Source organism: Pseudopipra pipra, chromosome 16, assembly GCF_036250125.1.
Source record: "Pseudopipra pipra isolate bDixPip1 chromosome 16, bDixPip1.hap1, whole genome shotgun sequence".
In the NCBI taxonomy this organism is placed as follows: domain Eukaryota; kingdom Metazoa; phylum Chordata; class Aves; order Passeriformes; family Pipridae; genus Pseudopipra; species Pseudopipra pipra.
Window position 1 is genome coordinate 16,206,436 of NC_087564.1, and position 15,069 is coordinate 16,221,504.

Here is a 15,069-nt window from a genome sequence, read left to right on the forward strand (position 1 = left end):
AGCTCCATGTTCGCTTACATCAATCTTTCACCAGGTTTGCCAGTGCTGGGGATTTTTCTATTCCCTCCCTAAACCCAACAGAGTCAGTGGAAGGGTAAGAGAAAGGTCTCTGGTGGTTATTTACACATTAACACTCTTTACCTGCCAGTTACTGGCGCCCCAAGCTTGGTGCACAGCTGGGCACACTGGCAGTGCCCTGGCAGAGCTGCCCAACACATGGAAAACACGTGGAAATGGATGTTATGTCCATCCGTGTCTTGTCCTGCATTGCTTGTGGAACAACTGTGCTGTGCTGAGGGCGTTTGATGAGACAGCACCTGGAATTCCACATATGCGCCTGGGAGAGTGAAGGAACACGTCGGTACCTGGGACCTGTCTGCTCCCTATGGCTCCCCAACAAGAGGGCACAGTGAGGTGGGGCCAGTCTCCTCTGCCGTGCCTGCAGTGACAGGACCAGAGCAAATGGCCTCAAGCTGGGACCAGGGAGATTCAGATTAGATATCAGAAAATATTTTTCACTGTTCAGGTGGTCAGGCATTGGAAGGGGCTGCCCAGGGAGGTGGTGGAGTCACCTTCTCTGGAGGTGTTTGAGAGGCATCTGGATGTGGCGCTGGGTGATGTGGTTTAAGGGTCACAGTGGTGGTGCTGGGTTGACAGTCTGACTGGATGACTTTAAAGTCTCTTCCAACCCTGATCACAGAATCACAGAATATCCTCATGTGAAAGAGATTCACATGGATCACCCAGTCCAACTCCTGGCCCTGCCCAGGACACCCCAACAGTCCCACCCCTGTCCCTGAGAGCGTTGTCCAAACACTCCCTGAGCTCTGACGGCCTTGGGGCCGTGACCGCTGTCCTGGGGAGCCTGGTCAGCGCCCGACCACCCTCTGGGGGAAGAATCTTCTCCTGATACCCATCTCAGCCCCCGTGACACAGCTCGAGGTGCAGTGATGCGATGATTCCGTGACTCCCTGACCCCGGGCCGGCCGCGCCATGTCGGGGCGCCCCGGAAGCGCGGCCGGGGCGGGTTCGCTTCCTGCGCGCGGGGCGGGCGGGCGGTGGCGGCAGGAAATGGCGGCGGAGCTGCGGCTGCAGCTGCCGGGCCCTCCCGCTCCGCAGCGCCGGGCTCAGCCCGCATAGAGCCGCCGGCCGCGCCGGGCCCGCGCCGCCGCCTCCGGGACGGACTCCGAGCACTTTACATACATGAGGTACCGGGAGCGCGGGCGGCGCCGCCCGGGCCGCGCGGGGCGGGGGACGGGCCGGGCGGCGGCGGAGCCCCGGGCGGCCCGAGGGGTCGGGGTTGCTCTCGCCGGGTCGCGGGGCCGGCGGAGGGGCCGCCCCGAGGGGGTCGCGGCGCCCGCCCAGAGCGGTGTTCCCCCACCTCGGGCCGGGCTCTGCCCTCCCCGGCTCGGGGTTCGCTCCTGCGGGGCCGGCAGCGCTCGGGGGCCGCCGGTGGGGCACGGAGGGTCCCGGGGCTGCGCCGGAACCGCATCCGCGGGATGAAGTGATGCAGCAGAATTGTTTTCCTTAAAGTCCTTGAAAGGGTGAAGTGCAGGTAGGACGGAGCAGGGCTGGGTGCTGGGGTGCAGGTAGGACACGCAGGGATGGGTGCTGGGCTCCCGGAATGGGTGCTGGGCACAGGGGCACACAGGGCCGGCAGGGCAGGCTCTGCCCGCTCCTGTCCCGGGACACGCACACACCGCTGCATCCCGGCCCTGGGCCATCCCTGTTCTCCCTGCTCCCTCCTGACCAACCCCACCTGGAGCTCCCTGTACATCCTGACCCCGCACCAGTTTTATTTTCGTGCTGCATTGCTGTTGACATGGAAACCAACACCGCTTTCTCTTCTAGAGAATTGGAAGCTAAAGCTACCAAAGAAGTCGAAAGAAAACTAAGCAGGTAAAAGGCTCATTTAAATTCCCTCCCACAGTTTAGATGGAGAGTTGGCCTTGGGCTAGAAATAGTTGTGGGCTTTATCGGGAGCTTTAATCTCTTGTTAATTGTAAAGATAAAAAAACCCCTGAATTGGAAAACGTCCTCAATTGAGTAGAGAAATCTCTGCAAGTTTAGTTAGTTCTGCAGACTAAACACCTTTTTAGCACGGGTTTTTTTTTTCGAATAACAACATTAGGTGTATAATAGAGTGTCTTCAATATGGGAGGTTTTTGAAGAGAAAAATAACTTTTCTGCTCTAGTGCGTAGTACCTAAAAATAACTAAAAAATAAAGGAAGAGTTGGTGTTTTTTTTTCTATACACTTCAGGCAAATATTGTTGGGAGGCAAGAAGCAATTTGTTGTGGCAAGAACTCGAATAAACTGTATGTTGCCATAGAGCTATTGGGTCTTTGCCTCTTTTGCCAGGAAGAGTTAGTTGGTGAATTTCCCGTTAGCACATAGTTTGTAGAAGGAAAACTTTGTAGAATGGGCAGGAGTTCAGAGTCATGTTGAATTAAGAATTCTGTGCCATCACACATCATTTTTCTCTTTAAGTAGTTGTTTCTTCTGCACCGTTTGCTTTTAGTCCTGTGACTTTCCCTCAGATATCTGCTCTGTTTTTTACATTCTTTGATTTCAGCTTTTGTCCTACTTCCTTTTTGGGTTCTTTTTCAGTTAGACCTTAAAGGGCCTTTTGCTAATTGTTAAAGGGATTTCCAAGTGTGCCCAAACCCTGAATATAGGTGATAGAATCCCAGATTTGGTACCTTGCATTTTTCCCTCTTTCCCGTGCCTGAGCAGCCTCCCGCTTCCAGGCCGAGTTAGGATCGCACTGTGAAAACTGCTTTGCTTTCCCCTGCTGTCGGGATTTTTTGGTAATACACTTAAGCATGAATAATTTTTCCCATGTTGTTGTTGAAATAAATACATGGAGTAATTTGAACACGTGGAATCTTTAAGATACCTTTGGCACATTGCTGTTAACCCGTCAGGGTTCTGTGAAAGCACTTGGTGTTCTCTCGATGACAGAAGTGATTTCAGAACTGTGTTATGTAGAGTGACAGAGTGCTAAGTTCAGAGCAGTATTTGGTGCCAGTCTTAGTAAGTCAGTAGATCTGCATATTTTTATGACCCTAGCAGAGATCTTGTCACGCTGCAGGCGAGGCCAAGAGTGACAAGAAGTGAAAGAAAACTATAGACGTGCCAAAATTCAGTGCTTGGAGAGTAAATTGTACTGTGGAATGGGTCCCTGTGTCTCTCTGACACAGAGGGGTATGTTTTATTCATTGAAAAGATTCAGAACTGGTTTGAAGTTCACATTGCTGCCCCATCTGGTTTATGTTTAGCCAGGGAGCCCTGGTCGTGTGAGCACACAGCTGATAAACCGTGATGTGCCTGCGCTGGACGGGCCTGGTTAATTGTTTTACTGGGGTAGAACTCAGCAGATAGCCCTCATTCTTCCTCCAGTGGCATTATTTACAGTCTTATTAAATTTGCAGTGACCTAGTCAAGATGTAAAAGAGCACATATTCTTCCCTGGGAAGGTACATAGCCCTGTGCTATAGTTCATGTTAATCTCAGATTTCAGAGTGTGGATGTAGACTCTGAACACCATGGGACACTGGGTTTGCTTCGCGTGTGTTCTGAAGTCACTTCTGGAGTTTATGCTTATAAATTAATGGGTAGCAAATATTTTTTATCTTACTGGGAATATTGGCCTAGACTGTAGGTTTGTGACAGGATTAAGTATTACAGATTTCAGTACAGCTTGCTTATCCAGTTGGAGTGATTCCTATTTTACACTCAGGATTAGCATTTGGCTTGCTTGGCCTTTTGAAAAAGAATCCTCATTTGGTCTGTGTTCTCTCTAGAATTCATACATGCCTAGTGCTGCACAAATATTCCTGGTCTCAAAAATAAGCCCGTGACAGTAATTCAGACAAGTCCATTGCACACTGTTAATGTTACGAGTCAAATGTCACCTGTTTGGCCAGAACAAGAGCTATCCGGTGTTAACTGGGGACATCTGAGAGTTAAATTTGGTTAAAATCAGGACTGCTAAAAATCACCATTTAGTTCTTCTGATTTAAGCAATAACCTTTCAATTCTGTTTGGTAAACAGGGCTCTCCTGCCTCATTTATGTGGAACTGAGAGAAGGTAAATATCTGAAATATTTACAATTATTTTCCCAAACCCCAGGGTTTGTCTTGTTTCACAAGCATGCAAACCATAGGGAAGAATCTCCATGGCTTCCATTCATCTGTGATTCTGCTCCACATTCCATCTGCATTGGTTGCAGACTGGCCATGTTTTAGGAGAACAAACTTCTCACCTGCAGATTTCATCCTTGTATTCTAAGTTGCTACTGTACAATTGATTTTTATGGTTTTGTGTTACAATAACTACAATAGTGCTGTGATATGTTCCTTATTTGCTGCAGGAGTAAAAAAGAGCTGGCTCAATGACAGAGACATAGAGAAACAGGGAGAAATGCAGTTGTTTGTTGATGTTTAATCAGTTGGTTTACTGTTGGGTTTTGGGAGGTGTAGTCTTTTCCCTGAGAAACTTCTGATGGAATGATGTCTGCTGTGAAAGGGGAAGAGTTTACTGCAGAAAAAAAACCATTCTATTTGTGCTTTTCAAGACTTTTAGAGACACCTTTGCAAAATTACACACCCCTTTCTCCTCCACAGAGTTAAGGTGCTGGTTTTGAACAGTTGTTTGGGTTTGTGCTTCTGTTAGAGCCTCCTGTGGTATGACCAGTGTGACTGTGGAGGAGCAGTTTAATCTGCCTCCTTCGGTCCCTCATTGTTACAGAAGATAGGGATTGTTTATGGCTGCTGCTGGAGTCTTGTGGAGTTGGATGATAAACTTCTTGGGAAACAGATCTGTCTTTTGTCTGTTTACATAGCAGTGAACATCTCGGGTGAAACTTGAGGACAAAACTAACACAAATGTGCCAGAATTATGGTGCATTTATAGTGCTTGTAGTTGGGAACATTGTTCTGATGAGCCAGCGTCTGTACTGGGAAAATGGGAGAGCTGAATGTGTTCCAGGTAATTGGTAGTGGCAGACATGGTAGGTGCAATTCTAGCACTTCACTTTTAGGGTGATAATTTAAAGACTGAGGTATTTAAAAGCAAAAAAGAAAGTAGCTGATACTCATTTACTAATTAATTATTCATTGAAGTATTTGTTTCAGTTTTTAGCTTGGCAGCACCTCTCCTTTCTGTTAATAGCTGGAAAGAACTAACACACACACACGTCTGTAAATGAGTGGGTTTGTTTTGTTCTCGCTGCCTGAGGCTCTCTGTGCTCCCAGGAACACGCTGGGTGGGTTCAGGTGCCAGAGCGTTTGTTGGGGTTTTTTGTTAACTTCAAACTCCTGGTGTCTATTCCTTGAACTCTTCCTGGTGTAGTTGGCTGTTCTGTGGGACACATGGGTAAAGGAACTGTAGGATCCCTCTTTAATCAAAATGCACAGTTTATAATTGATCCTTGTAGAATTCTGGCGAGTAGAAAAGCTGTTGGTTTTTATAGAACCTGAGAAATCATTTTTATTGGCAGTTGTATGTAATTGTGTAATTTCAAAAAATTTAAAGATTAGGGAACTTTTATGTCAAAATATAAACAGTCTCAGCGACGTACTTGGAAGTGTGTGTAGAAGATCAGCTGTAGGTTGAGCACATGGTGCTTTGCAGAATTGTGAAAGACCTTTTGGTTCCTGATGCTTACCTGTAGTTACCTGGCAGTGTTCCACCTGTAGCACTGCAAGTTAATTTATAACTAGAAGAAGGGCAAACAGTGGAAAGAATCAATTTATTTATTTGTTTCACCCAAAATTTATTTTATATTTGTCACTGGAACTTTTAGAGTGGTTTCAAAAGCCTCTGTGTACAATCACTTCTAATTCTACCTTGTGTGTTTGCTCCATGGAGTATATGGGAAAAAGGTAAAAATCCATAGTTATTTTTTGCCTTCAGCTGTTAATCCAGTTGCCACCATGTCCCCAGGTGTCACATCCACATGGCTGTTAAATCCCTCCAGGGATGGTGACTCGGAATTCCTGTAACCATCATTTCCTCTGTGAGGTGACAGAATTGTGATTTTATTGTGGCAAAACATGTTGCCCTTTGGTAAATTGTAACAACAAAGATAGCAGTGCTGCACAAACATTAATTACTGCATCCTCAGCCTGTCTGCCAGGGAGTATATGGGTGAACTTGATTTTCCCCTTCTGCAACATAAGAATAAAGGTTAAATATGACTATTTCAGCCCAGGTATTTTTACAAACTGGACCTTTAGAAATTAAAGATTAATAGAACTCTTTTTCAAGAATTAAAGTAATGAGTGAAACGTGATTTGCTATAAATATTGACCTGAAATGTTTGCAGTTTGAGCATGAGAGCTTTTTCCAGTTTCCACAAGCCAAATAACAAATCAAGCCATACAAAAATAAAGTGTCTTGCACTCTCTTGATACCTGTTCTAGGAGATTAAAAGGCTGGGTTTGATTTTGATTTATTTTTTTTAAATGGCTTAATTGAGGAGAACATTTCGGTACTTTGTTGGTTTTTTTCCCCCTTATACAAGGAATTGTGCTGGGGTACACACCTGGAGCAAAAAATCGCTTTTAAAAAAAAATGGTAAATATTTATCTGACCCTCGGTCTGTTCAAATTTATGCAGATAGCAGCAGTTTCTCCTTGCACATTCTCAGAGCCATCAAATGTGCAGTCTCTCCTGAGATCAAGATCCATTTTCATTTGGTCTCATTTGAAAATAAAGCACCTTTCAAGTTAAGCTGTTGAAACCAGAGGCCTTTGTTCTGTCTCCGATGTGGATTTCCTATGGCCGGGGTGTTTTATTTTCACTTGATCTAAATTGAAAAATATGGTTTGCATTTCTGCTAAGGCCATTTAACCTTGAGCAAGCTAATCCCATTACACAGGAGGAGAAGGACGTTCCCTGTGCATGTGTTTGGTGGAAGTGGGGTGGCTGATAGGGGAGATCACGGGCCTGTTTGTGTGTTTATGTTCTCAGTTGGAGTGCTCGGGCCTTGGCTGGGGCCCGCTGGCACACCGAGCCCAGCGTGCTGCTGCAAACACTCTGGCCACACAAGGTCGATGGATTAAATCTCCCAGATACAGGGAAAAGCCCAGCAAAAAAAATGGTTGTTTTTCTGGCTTTGTGTTGTTACCACAAGACCGGATTCCTGTGGTGGTTCCTGTTCCGTGCTGCAAAGGGCCATGGGGCTGCTGTGAGTTTGTACACAGGAACAGGGAGCCCTTAGTCAGAGGTGGTGAATGGGAAATGCTGCATTCCACTCCTGTTTCTCAGGGAGTAGCATCAGAAATGGAGCTTGTTTGTTATATGTGCCAATGGAGGTGGACTCGGAGGCATCAATCCCATCATTTGCTGTCTGGTGAGAGGGCCATGGATTTGTGTGTTGGAAAGAATAAGGGAGACTGACACTTCCTGCTGTCAGATGAAAATTCAGGAGTTCTGCCTGACACTCTGAAGACTTAATAGGCAAATGTGAATTTGTGTCTCAGGCTTAAATTTATGTATGAGGGTAGGGGATAGGCCTGTCTTCCTTGAAGGGTTCAGTTTTCAGGGAAGAACAGGAGCAGGAAGGGCTTTGCTGCTGCTGTACAGTGGGTTAGTTTTGCACTCCAGTCACTAAGATTTAATGTTATAGTGGTAATTAATACTCTTAAAAACTCAGCATGAACTATAGGTGGATAATTTTTATCCATCGGTTACCTGGAGTCCTGATCCTAATCATCGGAGGTTTTGTGTATCCTAAGCTGGCTTTGTAATCTAGAATCTGTTTTTCTAAATTAGATGAAAATCAGATGTCATAGAGTGTCATAATTTAGGAGTTCTGTTGTTCCTGTGTGAAAACAAACCGATGATGCTGTGGTAGAATATTCCAGAGATATTGGTATGTTAGTTGTTAGCATCTGTATTCTCAAAATGAAATCCTGTTGATTTAGCTGGAGCAGGATTGATGAGTTACTTTTTTTCCCTGTGAAAATACTATTTTGCATTCTGCTTGTTCTTGAACGTGCTACAGCTTTCTTCTAAAAGCGGAACAATTTTTCAGTTAATGCAGTTTTGGCATGTGACAGACTGAAATTTGTTATACAAAACAAGTGCTGGTGGCTTTCTTAGCTCTTAGAGCTCTCCGAGATTCTGTAGCTAAGCTTTTGCTCCAGCAGCCAGTCCGAGGGGAGGTCCCAGCCTGGGTGTTGGCAGGGTGGGCAGAGCTGCCCACGGACCACGTCCACCGAGGAACTGAGGCTGGGAGAGAGAAGGGCTGTGGGCATGACCTCTCCTGGCTGAGGGAGGAGGACACAGTACTCTGCCTTTTCAGCTGGATTAGGCATCTCCTGCTGTCAGTGGTACCTCAGGAAGTACTGAATTCCCGAGGAGTGAACCATTGGCTCTGCTCTGTATGGAAGGGAGCTGTAAATGAACTGGGGGTCGTGTTGAGAAGGAGCTGGGACCTATAGAACCTGTTTCCTCTACGCTGATTCCAGACCTGGTATTGTTCTCCAGCTTCAATTGCCTGTTAAAAATTGGACTGTCCCAAATTAGCCCAAACTGAGGATCGGTGTCACCAACTTCCCTTTGGTTACAAATGCTCAGGGCGTGAGACAACAAGGGACAAGACTGATGTGTCACCTTTGCAGTGCACAGATGTCACTGCAGGTTAATCATTAAACTCAGATTTGCACTGCATCCAAGGGGTTGCTCTAAGTGAAACTGGCCAGCTGGAATTGTTTCTGCAGTTACATGACTGACCTCTTAGTTGTCCACGAAACCATTTTTGAGACCCAGTTGTAAATGCAAAATTGCTTGTGCAGTGAGACAGTCCTCGATGAGTCTTGCAGCCAGATGATAAAGCTGTGGCAAAATGCAAAATAGCCAGGTTGTGTTTGGTGGGTTGTGATTCCTCTGGCAGTGCAACTGAAACACAGAGGGGGCTCAGAAGTAACACTTTTAGATATTTTTTTTGCATATCTTAGCACATCAGAAACAATTCTTTCTTAAGAGAAGTAACTAATGCTTGCTGTCTGTTATTGGAAAATCTTAAAAGCAGGAATTTGGTCTGTGGAAGCTTCTCAGAGCAGGGGTGTGTCTGTAGCAGGTCAGTGTGTGGGTGGTTTGAGTGCTCACTGTCAGAGCAGCTCTGCTGCTGGTCAGACCTGCAGGACCAGGCTGCTGCTGCTGCTGCTCACACGTGCAACAGGAGGTGCTGGTACCTGGAACAGCCCCCTCGGAGTGGCAGAGGAGAAAAGGGATGCTGGATGTGCAGTAAAGCACTGTTATTCCAACAGAAGGGACACTGGGGAAAGAAGCAGGCAGTGGCTGGAATGGGGTTTGCAGTGAGAACCAGGATCTCTGCAATCAGGGATTGACAGTGATTGCTGTTGGTGGTTGCTCTGTGAGTACATTCAGCCACCGAAATTTCAATTAAAATATAAATGGCATTTTATGTAATGGCATTTATAATATGGCATTGTCCTTACTGGGAGGAGAGCCACCTTCACCATCTTGCTGGAGAACTTCAGATCAGGACAAAAAAACAATTTTAGAGCTTAAAGGTAGAACTGAAATGGGCAGCAGTAACCTGGGAGCTGCCTCTCCCAAAGGAATGGTGGGATCATAAAGCAGGATGAGGATAAACTGCTACTGGGTACCAGAAGGAGATGACCTGGTGAGCTGCTGTTCAGCATCACTTACACTGGCACCACCTGCATGAGAGCAGTGCTCAGAGTGCTGCTGTTTGTCTCATTAACCAGTGAGGAACTTATATGAATATGCTGCAGTGGAACTGGGCAACTGGGAGCCTGAACTCACATGTGGATTTTTAAAAAAATTAAAAATGAAAACTCCAAAACTGACACTTGCAGTCACTTTGAAAGGGACCTGAGCTAAAAGTAAAATCAACTGGTTATTTATATATCTAAAAAAGTAATGAAAGTTTTAGTGCTTGTGGAATATCTTGTAGTTTAATGTGTTCAATTGGCATTGTTTCTGACAGATACCAAATTATCTTGTCTGAAAGTGGAGGTGTGTGGTTATGGGCAGTTTGGGGTTAAAAAGGAGCCCAGTGTTTCCAGGCAGAGGCAAGTAGTGACTGCCCCAATTGACATTGTTAGTTCTTTTTCCTCAAAAATCTTTTGAAGTGTGATTTTAAACAGGGTAAGCTGGACAGGGATGTTGCTGCTCAGCCTCCAGTTTGAGCACAAAATACCGTGTTTAGTTAATGCACTGAGTTTTGGGTTGGCTTTTGACAAGTTGCAGTTTTGTCTGTGGGTTGGGGAGCTCTGAAATGGCCCTGTTGGTGCCAGCTGTGGTCTGACAGTGCCCACGCTCGGGTGGTTCCTGGCAGAGGTGGTTGGGGGTGAGGGAGCTGGTGCAGATGTGCAGGGGGTCTGTGGCTTTGGCTGAGTGTGGGAATGCTCCGGGCTGAGATGTGCCAGAGCTCAGTTGTACCAGTTCAGGTAGAGATTAAATAACATCTGAATTTGCTGCCTTTTGAATCAAATTAAAGTCTAAGCCTTCATTGTAAGCTCTGGAAGAAAGAACACCTTACGTGTAGCTTGACACCACATCTGCTCTTAAAGTCCTGTCACTTGTGTCTTGCAGTGACAGTGACAGTCCCTGTAGAAACAGGATCCAATTAGAAGCAAAATTCCCCAGTTCCTTTTGTGTCACTGTGAAATAATTGTTCTAAAATGAATCTAAGTGTGTACAGATTGTATTTTGGGAGAGTTAATTACAAACTGTGTGGTTCAGGGATTTAGTGCAAGAAGAGGAAGAACAGTTGATGGAAGAAAGGAAAAAGAGAAAAGAAGACAAGAAGAAGAAGGAAGCTGCTCAAAAAAAGGTATGTGGAGTACTGAAAAATAAAACCCTGTGCTCAGGGGTGACTTGTTTCACCCCACTAGTAAAAACTGATTTAGCTGTTGTTACTCACAGGTGTTTTCTTGTTAATGTAGTGTTTTAGATTCAAATGTGCTGTCAGTTATATAGTGGTAAATGTCATCCTGAACAATGTAATTGGCTCTGTGTAGTTTCTTACAAGACTAAATTTTTTTCTGAGATGACCCTTGTTTTTAATGATTGTCACTAGAGGCAGTTTTAAGTTTGAAACCTCTCACTGTAAATGCATTTATTAGTAGAATAAAAGTACCATTTGAAGGTAGTGGCTTTCAGCTGTATCCTTATTTTAATATATCTTATTCTTCAGTATGGAAACATGTCATAAGAGAATTTGTAGTAGGATAGGTGGATAAAAATGAAAATATTGATAGCAAAGGCGTTTAGGGATGGAAACATCACAGGAATGCTTGTAAACACTTCAGAATCCCTGTTTACTGACAAGATGCACTTCATTGCCATTGATTCTAAATATTGACCCTGAGCTTGAGAGGAGCTTGTAAATGTGGTTTTTAAATATGTCCATTTTGGGATTCTTTGGCTGGTGGGAGCAGAGTGAACCTGCTCAGCAGTTTTCCTGTGATTCCATTGCCTGATGCTGGATATGGCTCTTAGGAACACACTGGTTGGTTTTACCTTCCACAGGCTCGCTGGCAAAACCTGCAGAGTCTTGAACTGAGCACTTTGGAAGTCCTCAGCTGAAACATGTTCGATGTTTTTTTTCTTAGAGACTTGCACCTCAGTGCAGAAGGCAGTCAGGAGCCTGGGCTCAGCCCCTTGCTCTTCAGGGGTCTCTTTGGGTGCTGTGGATTGCCAGAAACAGCAAAAAAAGTTTTGAAAAGTTCTGAGTTGTCTTATTTTCCTGTTCATGGGCCAAGTGCCAGGCAAATGACTCGTGGGGTCACAATGGGGAGAGTACAAACTATGTACCCTTTTCTGTCAGCATAAGAAGGTGAAAAGGAGGGGGTTTCTGTTAACGTGCCCTTGATTTCCTGACGAGAGGTAAGGTCGAGGCACTGAAGAGTTGTGGTTAAAGTTTCAGCCCTGGCAGTGCTAATGTCTGAATCTGGGCAAGTCTGACATCAAACCAGTGAATCCATGAATTCTTTTTGCATTCACACACTCTCCTTTCTCTCCCTCCTCGTGGATTTTATTATAGACAATCACACCCTCAGTATTTTTGCAAGTCTATTACATACTGCAGATATATGGAACATCACAATTAAAATGAGTTTTATGCAGCTTCCAGAGTGACTGCATCAAATTAAATCTCATTTTGTTGTGGCAATAATTGATTTTAAAAGTGAGAACTCTAGTTTCAGATAGGAGAAACTATGATTTGTGCTTTTGGGAGGGGCTTTCTGAGCCCAATCTCACTGTGGTTTATAGTTAAGAGCACACCACTGAGGTGCACTAACATACAAGAAATGTCTCTGTCGCCAGTTTTATGCTGTGTTAAAGTTTTATTCAAATAGATCTTTCATCTTGGCCATACCACAGGTGTAACCTGTTGAATCTTGGAAATGAAAGACTTGAAGCTTTGGCATTTGTTCTCCTACTCCTTTCTTTTTCCAGGTCCCTCCCCCTTCCCTGCCCTGTTCTGCAATAAAAGTGGTGGCAGCTCTTTGCTTCCAGGCACAGTTTTTAACTCACTTAAAACATCTTAATTTGCAAGTTTAATTCAGTCTGTTTCATGTAGTTATCTTTCAAATTAATTTTGTCTTCTGTAACATTTAAACAGCTTTTTAGGCATAAGGAATAATAGGCCTGGGTTGGTTAAAGAGATGCTTCTGAAGTAGATAATTAAATAACTTGAAACCATATTAAAAGAGGAAAGTCAAAAGCTAATGTTGCTTTATGAAGTGGCACGTGCACATGTGGTTTCTCTCTTATCTGCACAAATCACTGACACTTCTTTTTTCTTGTTCTAGGCCATTGAACAAAAAATCAAAGGTAAGTTACTTTACAGTTAGTTTTACTCTGTGTATTTTTTCTGTGGTTTTAAATGTGTTGAATCAAACGTGTCACCTGAAAACTCCTTTCAGAAGTGAAAGGTGGGATCCTTGAGACTTCAGCTGCACTTTTTCAAAGTGACCACAAAAGTCTAGATGAGTAATGGCGAAGGGTTTATCCAGGGATTGGACCTGCTGGTCTTCCTGTTTTCCATTCTTAGTTACTTACACAGCACCAAGCATAGACATAATACCTGGAGTTCTTGTCCTGGTTTGCATTTTTCCTTCCCCTTTTTTGCCTTGATTGCAAGTGCACAAACACTTAAGGAATGACCATGTATAGAATGATCTGTTTGAAATTTAGGTTCCAGATGCTCTAAGTGCAGCTGGGATTGGGAACACTTTGGTAGACAAGTTATTGATATAACTTTAACTCTTGCCTGTGAAGGGTTCATCCTGCAAAATGATCAAGGTGTCATTTCCATGTTCATGGCAGGTGGGAGCACTGCAGTTATTCTGAATATTTGTAGGGTTTGTGCGAATCTCCATCCCAACCAGCTCCTAAAAAGGAGAACAAAGATTGTTTTCACTTTTCTCTTGAATTTAAAGAATTAGGAAAATATCTAGATTTGTTCTGAAGTGATAAAATGTGTTTGCAACGATGATGGAGAAGGAAAATAGTAGAATACTTTGCTGTAAATAGTAACATACATTTGGAGTGACCATTTGACCCATGTGCTCGGGCTGCAAGCAAATGGCTAAAAATAGCATGAAGAGGGAGGGCAGGAATTCTGCTCAGGAGGCTACCTGGTGGGAATCTTCACAGGGAAAGAAAATGCCTTCCTTCTGAAGGACAAAGTAATTTTTTTTTAAATTTTTTTTTAATTTTTCCTTTTCTTCTTTAAGACCTGACATTCACTAATGGAAATAATAAGTTCCAACTTAATTACATTATTATTTAAAGGGTATTTCAGAAAGTTTAACAGGAATTTAGAGTTGTCAGAGAAACACAAGCTGGCAGTGCTCTGGAAGAGCAGACATCATGAGATGCAGATACACAACTTTTTGCCACAGTTTCTATAGGAACAAAATCCATATCTTGTGTTGCATGGCTTTTGCCTTGTTTCACCAGTTTTGCCTCCTTGTATTCAGGATGCAAATTAATGTTTCATTAGTTTCCAAGTTTCCATCACGTTAATGTCTTAAATAATTTATTCTGTGCATGAGCTGAAGATAAAATACAAGAGTATAGGATCTCTAAATAATTCAGAATTATGTGCCTCTTTCAGAAAAGGAGCTGGTTAAGTGGTGGGGGTAGAGAAGGAGGATATTTCTTGGTTTTAAGCATAGTTTGGATGGGTCTAAACTGTTGTTTTAGCTAAGGTAGAAATTGCTGTTGTGCCAGCTGAAGTAGGTCCCAGCATTCATGTAAAATGACAGAAACCTTCCGAGAAAGTTCATAGAGCTGGGGGTTTTCCTGTTCAGGATTGGGGACGGAAGTAACGAAGATGATGCTAATATAAATGTTTCTGGTGCCAGGAGCATTTTATCACGGTAGTATTGCAGTTAAAACCACACGTTTGGCATTCCTGCTGATCTCAGGGATTCTGACCTGTCTGGTTTGATCCAGCTGGTTTTGTTAAAGGAGGGAAGAGCAGGTTGGAGCAGTTAGAGGTGAGTGTATCAGTTGCTAAGTGGAAGGTTTATCTGTTTGTGGAGCAGCTGGCAAAACACATGGACACGTGCCATCCCAGTGCTTTTTTACCAGGTACTTTAGGAAAAAAAAGGATAATTTGAAAATCCCTATTTGTTGAGAGTACTGTAGAATAGTCAGTTGTTGTGGTATTCTTTCTGGCCTGGCAAAATATGTCCTTTTGCTGTGTTTGAAGTCAGTGCTATTAAAGATAGACAAATCAATCCATTTATCCTGAATTCCCTCTAAACCAGAACTCTGCAAGCAGCACTGTGGCCCCAGGTAGCTGCTGGTGAGTCAAGCACTGAAGGAAATGCTGTTGAAGGAGGCTGTTTGAGTTTGGCTGTGTGTGCTCCCTCCAGCAGTCGGGCTGTGCTGCCCCAGGGTGAGAGCTCAGCGTGAGCTGAAGTGCCCTTTGCACACCATTTAATGTATAGATGCCAAGTAATTGATAAAACTGGCTCAGTGCTGGAGTTGGGGTTAGTTCTGAAAGGTTCTGGGCTTTGGGGAGCAGCAGGAGCTCGAGCTGCACC

At 44.2% G+C, this 15,069-nt stretch overlaps 1 protein-coding gene across 11 annotated transcripts in view; it reads left to right on the top strand.

Annotated features, from left to right (window-relative positions):
- Positions 1-15,069, top strand: part of TNRC6A (trinucleotide repeat containing adaptor 6A) — a 67,437-nt gene that overhangs the window by 23,229 nt on the left and 29,139 nt on the right. For 6 of the 11 annotated variants that reach the window (XM_064673473.1, XM_064673470.1, XM_064673478.1 and 3 more), the window contains 2 exons: positions 10,748-10,838; positions 12,823-12,844. In XM_064673473.1, the coding sequence (XP_064529543.1) occupies positions 10,748-10,838; positions 12,823-12,844 (113 nt within the window). Of the gene's footprint in view, positions 1-1,050; positions 1,209-1,807; positions 1,900-4,057; positions 4,094-10,747; positions 10,839-12,822; positions 12,845-15,069 lie in introns of those variants that run through there. The other 5 variants (XM_064673468.1, XM_064673469.1, XM_064673471.1 and 2 more) reach the window with 4 other exon arrangements.